Raw genomic sequence first — 17,224 nt, 5'->3', positions numbered from 1 at the left:
TGCTCTGTAAACTTACACCCAAATCACAATAAAATTAAAAGAAAAAAAAAGTCAATAGTTCCTTATTTTTTTTATCACTTTGCTAAAACTCACTGCCAAACTAAGATAGAATTATAAGACTAATACCACCTACCTCAAATAAAAAAAAAAAAAAAAAAAAAAAAGACCTACCCATACCACTAACTTGCTTTTCAGGTTGTGAATGGTAACTGAAGGGATCCTTTCAGTTCCTTCAGATTCAGCAGAGGACATTGGACAAATCCTCAGCTAGGAATCAGGACACTTGGATTCCAGAATCAGCTCTGCCCCTGCCATTTCAGTGCCACTGGACCAGTCTCAATTCTCTCTGTACTTCAGTTTTTCCACCTGGGAAAAAAAGAGGGTTTGGCTAGGTCATACACAAAATAAGAGTTCTTTGGTTAAAATAAATCAGGAAAATAGTGCATATTCTGTTTCCCTTATGGAGAATCACAAAATATATTAGTATCTTGGAGCAAAAGAGGAAGGAGAGTCAGGAATAGGAGAAGAAAATGGAATGTGTAGCTAATTGCTTTCATGAACAAAGAACTGCCTTCTTTGCCATGAGACCAGAACTGGATGGTGCCTGGCTATCATAACTGAAAGTCTTGATCAAAAATTCTATATAAGAATCCTGATCAAAAGGGAGAAAACACAGAACATAATTTCAAATTCTCGTGGACTCCAGACTTTTTGCAACCATGGAGGCTGGATGAACCCCGAAACTATTGCCCTAGGTAATCTTTAAACCTTAAACCAAAAATATGCTCTGAATTCTTCTCAAAACCAAACAATAAGCTTAGCTTAACTAGTAAAGAATGTCTGCCTTGAGCATTGTGTTCTTTTAAGAACTATCTATATGGGATCAAATTGGCAACAGCTATTCAAAAGATTAAATAGGAATCTTAGAGAGTGATGAGTTTATGTTAATGGGGAGGAACAACTCAGAAATGGAGAGTGCAAATGGTCGTACAACTCAAAGAATGTAGTCAATGTCACTGAATTGTACATGTAGAAAATGTTGAATTGGTGTACTTTCTACAGTGTATATTCTCAACAACAATAAAGAAATTTCTTTAAAAAAATTATTATCATAATAAAGAAGCCTGTTGCATTTGGTTTAATCTACTATTTCCCTATTTATTAGATCCACTGATTGGGTTTTTTTTTTTTTTTTAGTGCAATAACTACACCACAATTCCATCAGAGAGGCATTTAACTAAGCACTGAGTCTAAAACCCAGTAAGTAAGCTATTACCTCATTACATGTGTTAACCCTCTCTAAAACCAATCAATACATGTGAAGGTTATGAAAGCTGGTATTAAAACAAACCACCGTTCATCTGTCAGCTTATCATACTGTGGTACCCTGTGTATTGCTATGATGCTGAAAGCTGTGCCATCAGAATTTAAAATACCAGCAAGGTCACCTCTGGTGGCTGTTTCAGCAGAGCTTCCAGAATAAAACAGACTAGGAAGAAAGACCTGGCAATCTACTTCTGAAAATTAGCCAAAGAAAGCCCTGTGGATTCCAACAGAATATTGTCTGATACAGTGCTGAAAGATGATCCCTCTCTGTTGGCAGGCACTCAAAATACAGAATGGCCTAATGAACTGAAACATGCCAAGTATCACGAAGATGGTTCAGGGACAAGCAATATTTCCTTATGCTGCACAGGGGGTCACCATGAGTCAGAGTCAACCTGATGGCACTAAAACCAAATGGTGTATACTCTAGACCAACAGGAACACTATAAAATTCACCCACCCATCCTTCCTTCCTGACAAGGGAGTTAATTGTTCTTTTTAGGCAGAATAGGTTGAATTCTCAAGCATCAGCTTTAATGTTTTCATTTTGTTCCTTCCAGCTACACTTAGTGTGCATAAGAATTACTGCACAGGTGGGATTGATGGTAAAAGGGTGCCTTCAACTTTATCTGTAATGTTTTCTTTTTCTTAAAAAAAACTGAGGCAAATATGACAATATTCATACTGAAGACTGGTCTTTGATCTTCACCAGTAAGTGCTTCAAGTAATCTTCACTTTCAGCAAGAAATGTTGTGTCATGTGCATATCAATGGTTTTTAATGAGTCTTCTTCCAATCCTGATGCCACATTCTTCTTCAGGTTCTCAGATTATTTGCTCAGTATACAGATTAAATAAGTATGATGAAAGGATACAACCCTGATGCACATCTTTCCTGATTTTGCACCATACAGTGTCCCCTTGCTCTGTTCAAAAAACAACCTCTTGGTCTATGTATAAGTTCCTCGTGAGCACAATTAAGTGTTCTGGAATTCCCATCTTTTGCAGTGTTGTCCATAATTTGTTATGATCCACAAAGTTGAATGCCTTTGCATAGTCAATTAAACACACATAAACATCTTTCTGATATTCTTTGCTTACAGGCAAGATCCATCTGACATCAGCACTGATATCCCTCATTCCACATTCTCTTTTGAATCCAGCTTGAATTGCTGGAAATCCCCTGTCAATATATTGCTGCAACCATTTTTTAATTATCTTTGGCAAAATTTTTCTTGCATGTGATGTGAATGATACTGTTTGCTAATGTCCACATTCTGTTGACTCAGTTATCTTCAGAATGGGCACAAATATTGATCTCTTCCAGTTGTTTGGCCAGATAGCTGTCTTCCAAATTTCTTGGCAAAAATTAGTAAGTGCCTCCAGCACTACATCCATTAGTTGAGGCATCTCAGTGGATATTCTGTCAATTCCTGGAACCTTGTTTTTCACTGATTCCTTCAGTGCAGCTTGGACTTCTTCCTTCAGTACCACTGGTTCTTGATCATATGCTACCTCCTGAAATGGATGAAGATTGACCAATTCTTGTGAACATGTTTTAATTTTCTTCAGCTTCACTTTGAATTTGCATCTGAGCAACTGATGGTCTGTTCCACAGTCAACTCCTGGCCTTGTTTTTATTGATGATACTGAGTTTCTCCATCACCTCTTTCCACAGATATAGTCTATTTGATTCCTGTGCATTCCATCTGGCAAGGTCCACATATATAGTTGTTGTTTATGTTGTTGATAAAATGTATTTGCAATGAATGAGTCATTGGTCTTCCAAAATTCTATCATGCAAACTACAGTGTCATTTCTGTCACCAAGGCCATTTTTGAAACTACCAATATTTCTTCTTTGTTTCCAACTTTCTCATTCCAATCACCAGTAATTATCAATACATCTTGATAGCATGTCTGGTCAATTTCAGACTGCAGAAGTTGGTAAAATATTCAATCTCTCCATCCTTGACTTTAGTGATTGGTGCATAAATTTGGACAATAGTAGTATTAACAGGTCTTCCTTGTAGGGGTATAGATATTATCCTGTCACTGACAGCACAGTTCTTCAGGACAGATCTTGAACTGTTGTTTCTGACAATGAATGTGATGCCTTTCCTCTTCTATTTGTCATTCCTGGCACAGTAGACCATATGATTATCTGATTCAAATGGCCAATACTAGTCCATTTCAGCTCACTAATGCCTAGGATATCAGTCTTTATTTGTTCCATTTCATTTTTGGCAACCTCTAATTTTCCTAGATTCATACGTCATATAATCCATATTCTGATTATTAATGAATGTTTGTTTCTTCCCATTTTGAGTCGTGCTGTATCAGCAAGTGAAGGTCCTGAAAGCTTTACTCCATCCACATCATTTATGTCAACTCTACTTTGAGGAGGCAGCTCTTCCTCATTAATATTTTGAGTATCTTCCAATCTGAGGGGCTTATCATCCAGCACTATATCAGACGTGGTGTTTCAATGCCATTCATAAAGTTTTCAAGTAATACATATTAGACAGAGTTTCACTGCTATTTATGTTAAATATTTTAAAAATTAAAACAAAATAAATGTTACTTAAGTAACATTTAAATATAGTCATGTGCTGCATAACATCTGTTCAGGCTACTTCTACTCACATTTATATCCATGGTCAGCTCAGAAATCCTGATCAGAGAATGAGATGTAGTGAATGCAACAGCTTACTGCATGCAACATGTCTGTCTCATGTCTGTTGTATACAAAGTAATTGTGCTGCTAGTCATATAATTGTACAGTCCATATATAACCTAGGAAGCTCTGGTAGTATAGTGCCTAAGGCACCTGACTGCTAACCAGAAGGCTGGCGGTTCAAATCCACCAGCCACTCCTTGGAAGGAAGGTTGGGCAATCTACTTCCGTAGTGATACTGCCTCGGCAACCGAAGGAGGGGTTGCTATGAGTTGGGTCCAATTTGATGGCATTTAACAACAACATATATAACCTATATATAACCTTGACAGTCATGATAAACACCTCTGTTACTGGCTTATGTATATACTGTACTGTACTTTCTATCTAAAAAGTTTACCTATAATAGCATATATTTTGATTCATAGGCAGGTGCATACAATCTCATGTATCAAGTCTCTTGAGTGTTGTCACGTTATCTCTCTGTTTAATTTTCTTTCAAAAATTTTACCATGAAGTGAATCATGGCTGCCAAACACAGCAAACTAGTGCTAGTGACAGCAGCAGCAAGTGGCAAAGAAGAAGTATCATCTGGAAGCAAAAAAGGTTGTTAAATAACATGAAAGTAGAAAATCAGTGAATGCTATTGCTCATGATTTATGCATGTCACACTTGATAACCACTTCAGTCCTCAAAAACAAAAACAAAAAAAAGTCTCCAAGCTCTTAAAGGACTGGTTCCACTATAAGTGACAAGGCTAATGAAAATGCAAGATGGACCCAAATCAGATATGGCAAAATTGCTAATGACATGGATTGAAGACCAAACACAAAAGCAAATCCCTCTCAGCATGTTGATAATCACTGCAAAGGCATGAAGCTTGTTTGAGATGCTTAGTGAAAAATCAGGACCAGACTACGATATGGTGTTTGCACAACATCCAAATCACATAACATCCTATTTCACAGAACATATCTTAGACATTAAGCAATGTATGACCATAACCTGAAATCAGAGTTGAATACACTTTATGGGGCAGTTAGGTGACTTCTGAGGCTAATTATGACTCATGTGTTTTATTTACTTCATGCACAGACTTTATAATCCCACCCTCACATAAGATGACCCACACTCTATCTAATTAAACATCTTCCAGAAAGGACTTTAGGAAGCACTAGTAGAGAGCATCTGGGCCTCCCAGAGTTGACATCTGGGCCTAACCCTACCCCCACCTCCTTGTCTCCTGGCTGTAGGACTATAGGGTCAACATCTTCCTGCGGCAGCAGTGGAATGACCCCCGGCTGGCATACAATGAATATCCTGATGACTCTCTGGATCTGGACCCATCCATGCTGGATTCCATCTGGAAACCTGACCTGTTCTTCGCCAATGAGAAAGGGGCTCACTTCCACGAGATCACCACGGACAACAAACTGCTGAGGATCTCCAGGAATGGAAATGTCCTCTATAGCATCAGGTGAGTTCCCTATAGGTTCACCACCTCCATCCTCAGAATGTACGTTGCCCCATTGCCTTCCAGGAGCAGACACTAAGAGGGAGGCCAAACATATTGGGCTTTGGCAGCTCTCTACCCTTGCAGAATAGGCTGACCCAGAGCCGTAACTGATGCTCAGTAAGAATTAAATATTATGTGAAGTCCTATGAGGGAGTTGTTCATTCTAGCCAGAGAAACCAGGGAAGGCCTCCTGGAGAAGATGGGGTTTAAATTAGGCCCCTAAAGTTACCCAGTATTTCAGTAAAACATGATGGAAAAGGATACTCAAAAGAAAACGATCAACAGCAGAAGCAAAGGCAAAAAGCCTGGAAAATCACAGCAATCTCAGGAAGTGAATGGTCCTGCCAGGTGGATGGTGCTGCCCACAGATAATAAGCCAGGGCTGCTCTGTCCTTCTGTACACCCTTTCTAACCCCGTACCTTGCACTCAGTCTACGAGGCTGCAACCTCCTTCCCCAGCTGGGAAGAATCCTGCACATAGTGATTAGGGGCAAAGTTTCAGAGTCTCTGGCCACCACCTCTTCCCACCTAATCCACAGTCTCCTCCCGCAGGGCATGGGGAAAATGACCAATGTCCATGGGATGGTGAAATGGGCTTACCAAAATACTACCTACTGCAGTTGGGTTGATTCTAACTCATAGCAAAACTATAGGACAGAGTAGAGCTGCCCCACAGGGTTTCCAAGGCTGTATGTAATCTTTACAGAAGCCAACTTCCACATCTTTCTACCGTGGAGCAGTTTGTGGGTTCAAACCACCCACCTTTTAGTTAGCAGCTGAGTGCTTAACCACTGCACCACCAGGGCTCCTTGGAATGACCCTATACATGTAATAACAGTCACCATTCCTTGAGAATTTATTTAGTAGCTTGGATACTTCACATATATTATTTTTAACCCTTCTAACAACCCCATGATGTAGGTTTTATTATGCCCCTTTTGCAGATTATAAAATTAGGATCTGAAAGTTTGAGCAACTTGACAAATTTTCCACAGTTAGTTAGTAGCAGCACCTAGATTCTATTTTAGTGTGGAACTAATGCTTGCTCAGAGCCTAGAAGATTAGTGCCTGGTATTCAGTAGGTGCTTAAATATTTGATGAATAAAAGAATATGTTTGTATTTCAAAGGGATAAAATGGCTGTGGTCCTAAATATGATTCCCCCTGCTCCTCCATCACTTTTTCAGAAGAATAAACCTTCTTATTTCTCATCAGGAGATGAATCTTAAATTTCCTGGGCATGGGGAGGCAGGAGCCTATATAAGTTCTAACACTCAGGTGTGACAGAGCCCAGAGCCTCTCCTGAGAGCAGTCTAGGGGGTGGAGGGAGCCTTAGGAACCTCAGTAGGGAAAAGAAGGTGCCACTGAAAGGCGGACTTGGAGGAACCAGAGGGTGATGTGTCTTCCTCACCCTGGAACCCATCACCACCCAGACTGGAATGGTGCTGGGCTGCAGAAATGGTCACCAAGACCCTAGATGACCAGAGGGGAAGGGGGGTCACCCTGCTTTTGGATTTTGCTGCTACCAGGCTAGGTTCACATCTCTGGGAAGCTCAGCCCCAGTGCAGCATGACAGAAGGACAAATCAGCAGAAAATGATGTTCCCAAGGTCATTCAACTTCAGGAAATTAACCCAGTGTGACAGCTGCCCCATTTTAGAGCTTTTATCTTCAGAAATTCAACTGCATTCACTTTTCCTTCACCTTCCCCCTCCTTCCCACATTCTCTTCTTTTCCTTCTTCTTTCCCTCCCTCTACTTTTCCTTTTTTTCCCCTCTAGCTTCTTTCTTATGCTTAAAGGGCCCACCTCCAGGGTTCCAGGTGTGAGCTTGGAGGATGGAGTTTACACAGGGCTGTGTACCTCTGGAACATCACCAATTAGGGTCTTAGTGCATAGGGGAAAGCTTTTCAGTACAGCAGTGCTGGAGGGCCAGCCAGCAATCACATAAGCTGAACTCTTTGGGACTAAGACTCCAAAGGCCAGGAGTTATGATTCTGAGCCTGTTGAGCCATCAACTTGCTGTGTGACCTTAGGCAAGTCACTTCCTATCCCTCTCTGCACTCCAGTTTTTTACCTGTCAAATGAGGAAGTTGTCTGATGACCTAAGGCTCTTTGGGCTCAAAGATACTGTGGCTCTGAGACTCTCACTCTTCCTTCTCCATTCTTTAGTAGACAGTCAGATGTTGGTAAAGCCTTTCAAGATGAAGCCCTGTAGCAAGCATGAACTGCAGGGCTAACATTCTGTGAAGGGGACTCCTTTTAGCTTTGAAGCTGCAGCCTCTGCAAAAGGTTGAACAACCTAAATTAAACAACTAGCCTAGAAGCCTATGTGACCACCACTTCCCAACAGACACCACCATGAGCCCACAGATGTAAGTCAGCTGTATTTGGACATCCAGAAGGCAGGGGGTCTCTTTGAAATTACTTGTGATGAGCCCAGTGCAAAGGGAGACAGCCAGGAAGCACATGTAGTATCTGCTGCCAGGGCTCCTGAGGACGCCTGAGGCTCTGTGCTAGTCAATGTAAAATCTGGGCTCTGCAGAAATGTGGAAATGGGGGTGGGGGACAGATTTTGGCCTCTAGGACTTTAGGCAAGTTGCTGAAGACAAATCTCTCCAAACCAGACAGACTCCCAGAAGTTCCACTGACCCTGTATGGCCTTCAACAACCTGCTTCACCTCTCTCCACTGCCATTCTCATATCTGGAACACAGAAATACACATACATTTATTCAAACTAAATAGTAATTCCCTGACCTCCTTTACTTCCCCTGGACAAATCATTTTCTGACAGTAATGAGAATATAGGCACAGCTTCCCTGGTTTTGGATCCAGCATCATTCAATTCTCCTTTCTTCCCAGAATCACCCTGACACTGGCCTGCCCCATGGACTTGAAGAATTTCCCCATGGATGTCCAGACATGTATCATGCAACTGGAAAGCTGTAAGTCCCCTGAATGAAGTCTCTGGAAAGAACCTACCTCCTATTTACCCATGAGACAGGGAGAAACTCCCATTCAGTTACTCCTAACCAGAGCCCCCAGGGATTGCTGTAATTATCTAAAATACTAGAAGAGGAGCTTTGCTTTTGGAAAATATATTAGAAATATAACTCCTCTTACACTGTCAGACTGAGGATCCGGAAACATTCTCTAAAGAAGCACTGTTCCATGTCCCTGTGAACATCCTCTCCTGGGATGGAAGAGAAATAGCTTGAATAAGGGATGGTCCTTGAGCTCACAGGGATGTTCACCCCAGCAGGAGAGACAGAGGAATGCACAAAAAATAATACAGGGTAGAAAATGGTAAGTGTGCTGTCAGAAGTACAAAGTGCTATGGTCTTTTGGCCAAAGGAGTACTTTCTTCTAATTGGGAAGGAGGAAAGGTATTTGAGAGCTTTAGAGGGGAGATCACCTGTGGATTTTAACAGTTGGGGTAGCTGAGTTCTTTGATTGACAACTTGCTAACTTAAAAATGGAATGAAGTGATAGGATATAGGAAATACCAGCAGACTTGAAAGAAAAGCTTTTCTTTCAAGGGGTCAGGGTCAGAGTCAGGGCAGGAGATTTAGGCCACAGTTTTCTCAGAGTATGGCCTCTAAGGGAGTCAGCACCAACCATTTCTAAACCTTTAATCACTTTACTCAAGAGCCAAAGTGTTGGGGCAGAGAGTCTGATTGGAGTAACCATTTTACACCTTGGCCCCCAATGTCAGTCCCACCAAGATAGCAAGTGGTTCCCAGAGGAAAATCTGCTGTGAGCAAAAAAGGGTGTTCCCATGGATGGTGTGCAGGTAAAACAGCAGATGTCAGCTGCACTTGATCATGGGAGTGAGGGGTTGGGGCAACAGAACAAGTGAAGGCCGGATGCTGGAAGAGGTAGGAGGAGAGGTGGAAGGGCTGTGGGGTGGATATAAACATAAATAGTTACATGAGCTTTCCTCTCTTTCGTGGGGGAAAAAAGCAACATGTTCTCATGATTTCCATCAATTGTCTGATGTCCCTCTCAGTTTCTAACCCTGACCAACCCTGCGTGCTTCACATAAGTGCTTCTGGGTAGTGATTGCTCCTCCCTCTAATCCCATACCAGTTGGATACACCATGAATGACCTCATCTTTGAGTGGCAGGAGCAGGGAGCTGTACAGGTAGCAGATGGACTAACCCTGCCGCAGTTTATCCTGAAGGAGGAGAAGGACTTGAGATATTGCACCAAGCATTACAACACAGGTGGGTATAAGAGAAAACTCCCCTTCTATACCCCCAGCAGGGCTGGAGGTCATTTCCAACATTCATTCAGTCATTGATTCAACAGACTTTATGAAGTGATGGGCACAGCTCTGAATTGACTGTCTAGTGGTTAAAAGAATAGCCTTAGAAACCAAAAAGTGTCTCTAACACTTTGTTCTTATGAATCCCGGGGCAAGTAACTTAAGCTTAGGCCACACCTAATTACAAAGGAAGCTGGAAAATATAGTCTTTATTCCATGTGTCAGTATGCCAACAAAACTGAGGTTCTTATTCCTAAGGTGGAAAAAAAAAAAAAAATTGCCATTAAGTCAATTCTGAGTCATGGCAACCCCATGTGTTACAGAGTGGAACTGCTCCACAGGGTTTTCTTGTCTGTACTTGTTATAGAAGCAGACCACCTGACCTTCCATAATGCTGCTGAGCACGTTCAGACTGCCAAGATTTAGATTAATGGTAGGGCACAAACCAGTTGTGCTGCATAGGGCCCATTCCTAAGGCAAAAGGGAAGAAGTGATATTTAAAAGCCATCTAGCAGTCTGCCACAGAGGAACTGGTATTTCTGGTAAAGCAAAAGCACCTAGCAGAGAATGCTTATTTTAGACCTTAGCAAGAGGGAGCTGAGAGGTGCCATTGAAGACTACTAATAAATAGCAAAGTGGGAAAGATCCACTAGACTGTGAGCGCCAAGAAGATGGGGAAAACACAACTGTTTAGCTCAGCACTGCCGTAGTGAAGCATCAGGCTTATACTCTGTTAGAAGGGAAAGCAAAGAGTTTTATTGAAAGGTAGAGAGATTCGTGAATGGGGAGGCACACTAGCACCTGGGTAGGATACTATATAGTGTTCCAAATTGCAAGAAGAGAGTGAGATGTTTATCAGGTGGCATAAATAAAGGGTGATGTACTCATAGTGTGAAGTGCTCAAAGAGTGATGTTATGCACATGACAAAAAAACTACAAGGGGGTTGTTAAACTACACTCCTTAACATAATCATTTCTAATTTCTAATCTCCTGGAACATGTTAACCAAGGCATTTTTCTTGGATCAAGACATGCAAACATGCTGGACAAGTATCTTTTAACTAACAGTTCCTCACACAAGCTAAAATCTTAACCCTTGTTCCTTTTGGGTTACAAGCAGTTACACATTTACAAGAAGCTAAACAGCCTCTTCAGAACAGCAGACACAGAGATTTTAGGCTGTTTCAGTTTGATTAAAAATGGAGTTTAATTTAGATCTAAATGGGCAGCCATTTTAGTCATGCCTTGGTTTGGAGTTCGCTTACACATTCTTTCCCTTTTGATCAAGCCACTACTAGGGGGCTCAGATCACACACAAAGGAGTTACTCATGCTCTTCAAGGATTTAATATTTCAAGGATGACTGATCCATTTGAGCTTTTAAGACCCCAGATGCCAGCTCTGTTATTAGAGGAGGTTTCAGGCCTTATATTCATGGTCAGCTGGTTCTCATTGAGGAAGGTGTTGCAAACAGGGCCATGTTAGAGGAACTACCTGGCATTCCAAAAAGTCTGATCCTAGAACTGAGCTGAATTCTCCTTAGAAAAATTAATTTATTCTAAATACATGATTTGTTACATGGTAGATGTCTCGAAGGTTAGCTGTAGCAATGAGAAATATATTTATATATATTTACAGGAATAATATATTTACCAAACTCTGTAATGACAATTACAGTGATTAAAAGGAGTAGGCAGGCTAGTAAGAAAGAGATATTCTAGATCTGATACTTTGAGGTAACCAAGAAAAAATATCAAAGAAGAAAGGGAAGGTCATAGGGGGAATAGTATGTAACCAGGAGGTATTTTAATATTTAATGTATTTTTGTAATGTCTTGTTCTACTTCTCCAGAGGTGCTATCCATGAACAGCAAGAGGTATTAGTAGTAGCATAAACTCCTCCTTGTTGAGTTAGTAGGAAATCAAGGGATATTGTATTATCAAACTATTTAGCGAGGGATCCTACGGACTTCTGTTGAGCTGTCATTCCATCAGTGACATTATCAGCAATTTGGGCTGTAGTAGCAGATAGACTGTGAATAGATTTTTCTGATGGTAATATACCATATGTGGGAACAAATGCTCAAAGAAATGACCAGCCCCACCAGCCCAGCCCTATCAGCAATGGGATTATCTGAGAGGACAAATTCTCTTTTCTGCAGGGATATTCACTGCAAGTCAATGTTCCATAGAAAGCTGTCACTGTATGAAGGGATACTCATGAGAACTCCAAGGGTCCCTAAGGTGAATTGACCCCACATATTCCAACAATCTCAGCTTGTCAAGGCCCAATTATAGAGTGAGTCATCAGACTTTACTCTTAAATAAACTGATCTTCTTCACAAAAAGACATATCCAGATGGGCAAATAACATACCTGCCCTGGTTTGAGTATGAGGAAATGGACTGAACTGATTGGTCCTTTCAAGCCAGTCTATAGTCAATGAATCATCACAAATAGATAATTCTGCAAATTCTAGGTGATTCCAGAGTTGGTCACAAACTGGGGGATTTTTGTGATTAATTATAATTATAAACGTACTATTGAGGAATAATAGAGAATGTTACTAACAAAAAGTTGATATTGTGTGGCAGGAATACAACATCCATCAGGACTCCCAGGCATAAGTAAGACTGAAACAAGGAGGTAATGGATAGGTGGATAATTCTGAAGGTAACCATAACTTAACACAAATGGCCCATTTAAAAGGTTTTTCAAAATACATAACAAAGTTAGATATGAACTTATAACCTAAAACTGGTACAGCAAGGGGGTAAATATGGTCTTATGTGGGCTGAGGAGAAGGGTGAAATACCAAGCCATCAGTCAAATCACTGGCACTGGCTACTGATTGAGTTTATTTGATAAAAGCATTTTCATTCCAAGAATCAGTTGTGGTTATGATAAAATAATAATAATAATAATGTTCATAAAAAATTTGATAATGGAGAAAGATTAAGTAGTTATCTAACAGAGACAATAATAATAAGTATAAAACATGTTAGTCAATTACCAGGAGATGAACCCAAGTTGATAAAATAAAGCTAATTTTAAAGGCTATAAGTAGTAAGTAGAGATTTCAATTTCTAGCATAAAGAATAAAAGGTTTAATCTATTAGGTTAGGGTTAAAAAAATATTCAATGTTACCAAACCATGTAATCTAGTTCTGTGTTTCTTGAGATCAGCTACTTGCTTTTGAAGTTTTCTACTTCTGGCCACTAGAATGTTTCAGTCTGAGTTTCAAATCTCCATTTGGCTGACAAGTCCAGATAGGTACTTTAGCTTTCTTTAGCTGTGATAAAATGATCCAATAGTTAATTCCTTCTAGTTTTCACTGCACAAGGATTAATTAAGAGAACTAATAAGGCTCCTTCCAGTGGAGTTCTAAACAAAATTTTGGTTGGTGCCTTTTCCAACAAACATAATCTCCTAGGGCAATATTAAGTAAAGGAAGAGAACGAAGTTTTTTGCTCCTCAAATGCTTCTTTAATTTGTGAATATTTCTTAGAGTATTGCATTAAAGATTGACAATATTTCAATAATTCAGTTTGTACCAAGTTGGGGTCAGCAGAGGCAATGTAGGGAAGAATCATAGACCTTCCAATAATTATTTCATAAAGAGTAAGTTTATGAGAGCCAAAAGGAGTGCTTCTTAAATTTAAAAGAACTAAAGAGAGAACTTTAGTTCAAGACAAATGAAAGGATTCAGAAAACTTAGCAAATTGGGTTTTAATTATGCCATTTTTTTCTTTCTACAAGTTCAGAGTACTGAGGATGATAAGGGTAATGCATTCTCTGGTACATGGGGAAGATTCACGTGAAAATGGTGTAGAGATGGTGTTTAACCTCCTCTAACTTCACAAGGGGGGAGGGGAATCAAGATCAACAACTCAAAGTTGATTCCTATGAGGTACAGGTCAGACATCCCTCCACCTTACAACATTTTTTACCAATTCTGACACCAGCCGTCCCTCCCAACCCTCCCAGGGCACTCTCTGCTTCTCTGCTGGGTTTGATAATTCACTGCAATGGCCACACTGAACTCATACTTAATATTCATGATTGTGGAGTTCATTAGGGAAGCAACAGATTACAATTCAGGATCAAAAACAACTCAGGATACAGTTCTTCAATTAGGACAGCTTCTCAGCTGTGCCTACAGACATATCTGTCTGGCCCTTGGCCTCTCAGCCCCATGGCCCATTGGCCTCAGCCCTACTCTGGCAAGTATTACAAAGCTTTTTTAGCTTTGCCAATAAATGCCCAGAGGCACCCACTCTACAAGTAAGCCTTCTGCTCTAAAGCACTCAGCTGTTTCATTCCATGAGTCCAGAAGCTCACTGCACTGTCTTCTGCCAGATTTCCTACCATGTCTCCTGGTTCTACTGCCATCATTTCTCTGCAGCTGCTTCTCACTGGCTCTCGCTGTCTCTCCATCTCAGCAAAGTGTTATATCTTTCTCTGTCTCCTGGATTGAGGAGGTTCAGCACAGGGATCTCAGGTCCAAAGGACATGCTCCACTCCTGGCTCTTCTTTCCTGATGGCAGTGTGATTCCCATCCTTTCTGCCTCTGGGATTGTTCAAGTCTATATGGATTGCAAAACTGACCAATTCTCCATTAGGGTTCCATACACCTTATTTCCATGGTCCCACCCACACAAGAATGCCAAGCATCTTATATAGTATTAGCAAGCTATCCAATCCCCTTAATGGGCCACAAGCACCTCACATTTGCATAGTCTTACCTAGTCATTTGGTGGGAGTTACAAAGATTATGGCTATAAGCGCCATATTAAGTAATTCACTATACCACAATTCGTCATAATTCTTGAATAACGTGTCTAGTAAAATGAGTTCCCAGATCATTGAAAGAATTTTTGGTACTCCTCAGGCAGGCATTATGTTTCTACAGGTGCCTCTTTTCTACAAAAGATGCAGTGATACATTGGCAGAGGAAAGCCTCTATCTAATGTGAAAACCTACAAATCATTACTAAGATGTACTTATAACCATTTGAAGGTGGAATCTGTATAAAATCTTATTTCTATTCAAGCATACGTACAGAGGGCAACAGGTATTGCTCAGGTAAAGTTTTAAGATGGCTCCCAGGGTTATAGTGAGGACAAATAGAGCAAAAAGAGGCCACATGCTCAGCTGTCTCAGAAAATTGTCTTCATGAGTATTTATTTAAAATTTCAATCATTTAATCTTTTCCTAGTTCTCATGCAGAGTTCTCATCACAGGGACATGCAAAAGTTTAGCAAGAACAATTTTAGCATTGGGCCCTAACCATAGTTTAGTGTTAGGGTCTTGGTAAGGCCTAACCTTTTCCATGTCTCAATTTTGTCTGACAGAACTAACTGTTGATGTCTTAAAAGCTTTTCTTTGGTGGGTTCAAAAATATTAGTAATTTCTTGGGAATAGTTCTCTATAGGTTATTCTAGAAGCCCCTCTATAAACTCCTGTGCTGTAACAAGGGCAACAATAATTTGGGAAGCAGTTTATTTAGCAGCTGTATTGACAAGATTTTCCTGTAATTTCTTTATTTTGGGGCACTCCCTTCAAATAGTGTGCCTGTATTTTAATGACAGCAGTTTCAGAAGGGAGCAACAAGGAATCTGAAAGGTCTGCTACTAAAGTCACATTTTTAATAGTATGATCAGAAGAGGTTATAAATCATCTTTGTTTCCACAACATGTCAAAATCATAATTAACTCCAAATGAATATTTTGAATTGATAAAAATATTCACAGAAATATTTAGCAAGTTTGCAGAGTCAAGTAAGAGCAACAAGTTCAGCTTCTTGGGCTAAAGTGGCTTTAGGAAGTGGGTGGCTTTCAAGGACTTCAGTAGAATTGTAATAGCATAATCAAACTGACAATGAGCATCTGGAATCTGTTTTAAATAAGAGTCTTTTGTTGTTAGGTGGTGGTTATTGTTGTTAGGTGCCATTGAGTCAATTCTGACTCACAGTGACCCTATGTACAACATAACAAAATTTCGCTCAGTCCTGCATCATCCTCACAATCATTGCTGTTTGAGGCCATTGTTACAGCAACTGTCAAGCCATCTCATTAAGGGTCTTCATCATTTTTGCTGACCCTCTCCTTTACCAAGCATGGTATCTTTCTTCAGGGACTGGTCCCTCCTGGTAACATATCTAAAGTACATGAGATGAAGTCTTGCCATCCTTTCTTCTAAAGAGCATTCTGGTTGTACTTCTCCCAAGACAAATTTATTCATTCTTCTGGAAGTCCATGGTATATTCAATATTCTTTGCCACCACCATAATTCAAAGGCATCAATTCTTCTCCAATCTACCTTATTCACTGATAAGCTTCTGCATGCATATTAAGTGATTCAAAATACAATGGTTTGGGTCAGGAGTACCTCAGTCCTCAAAGTGACATCTTTGCTTTCTAATAACTTAAAGAGGTCTTTTGCCACTGGTTTCTCCAATGCAATGTGTCATTTGATTTCTTGACTACTGTTTCCATGGGTGTTGCTTGTAAACCCAAGTAAAGTTAAATTATTGACAACTTCAATTTTTTCTCCATTTATAATGATGTTGCTTATAAGGTCCAGTTGAAAGGATTTTTGTTTTTTTTCTGTTGAGGGGTAATCCATACTGAAGACTATAGTTTCTGATCTTCATCAGAAAGTGTTTCAAGTCCTCTTGGCTTTCAGAAGGCAAGGTTTTGTCATCTTGTGTATCACAAGTTGTTAACAAGTCTTCCTCCAATCCTGATGCTGCATTCTTCATCATAATCCAGCTTCTCAAGTTGTCTGCTCAGCACACAAACTGAATAAGTATGGTGAAATGACACAATCCTGACACACACTTTTCATGATTTTAAACACCACAGTATCCCTTTGTTATAAACAACCACCTCTTGGTCTATGTACAGGTTCCTCAAGAGTGCAATTAAGTGTTCTGCAATTCCTGTTCTTCCCAATGTTATCCACAATTTGTTATGATCCACACAAATGACTTAGCATAGTCAATAAAATACAGGCAAACATCTGCTTTCAGCTAAGATCCATCTGACATCATCAATGATATCCCTCATTCCACAAACTCTTACAAATCTGGCTTCAATTTCTGGCAGGTCCCTGTTGATGTACTGCTACAACCATCTTTTAATTATCTTCAGCAAAATTTTATTTGTGTGTGATATTAATGATAATGTTTGATAATTTCCACATTCTGTTGGATCACTATTATTTGGAATGGGCACACTGAACAAACAGAGTTTTGAAAGAGCACAGTAATGGCATATATATGACAAAGAGCCTCTTCCTTTTTAAATGGTAGCTATCCCTAAATTCTGGTTTTCAGAAAGAATTAATATTTCCCTCTTTTCTTTATATTGTAAATCACAATTCCGTTTACATAAAATACCTCTTCTTATTATATGAACAGGGGTATCCGAGCTAAGCAAA

General features: G+C 40.0%; 1 protein-coding gene across 1 annotated transcript in view; it reads left to right on the top strand.

Moving 5' to 3' along the window:
* Positions 1 to 17,224, top strand: part of GLRA1 (glycine receptor alpha 1) — a 173,870-nt gene that overhangs the window by 124,837 nt on the left and 31,809 nt on the right. Inside the window, exons 4-6 of the mRNA XM_007943644.2 lie at positions 5,254 to 5,477; positions 8,377 to 8,459; positions 9,604 to 9,741. Coding sequence (XP_007941835.1) covers positions 5,254 to 5,477; positions 8,377 to 8,459; positions 9,604 to 9,741 — 445 coding nt within the window. The remainder of the gene's footprint in view (positions 1 to 5,253; positions 5,478 to 8,376; positions 8,460 to 9,603; positions 9,742 to 17,224) is intronic.

The sequence above is a fragment of the Orycteropus afer genome, unplaced genomic scaffold, assembly GCF_000298275.1.
Source record: "Orycteropus afer afer isolate SDZICR_OR568_19922 unplaced genomic scaffold, OryAfe1.0 scaffold00110, whole genome shotgun sequence".
In the NCBI taxonomy this organism is placed as follows: Eukaryota; Metazoa; Chordata; class Mammalia; order Tubulidentata; family Orycteropodidae; genus Orycteropus; species Orycteropus afer.
Note: the sequence above shows the minus strand (reverse complement) of the source record. Positions and strands in the feature narration are given on the sequence as shown.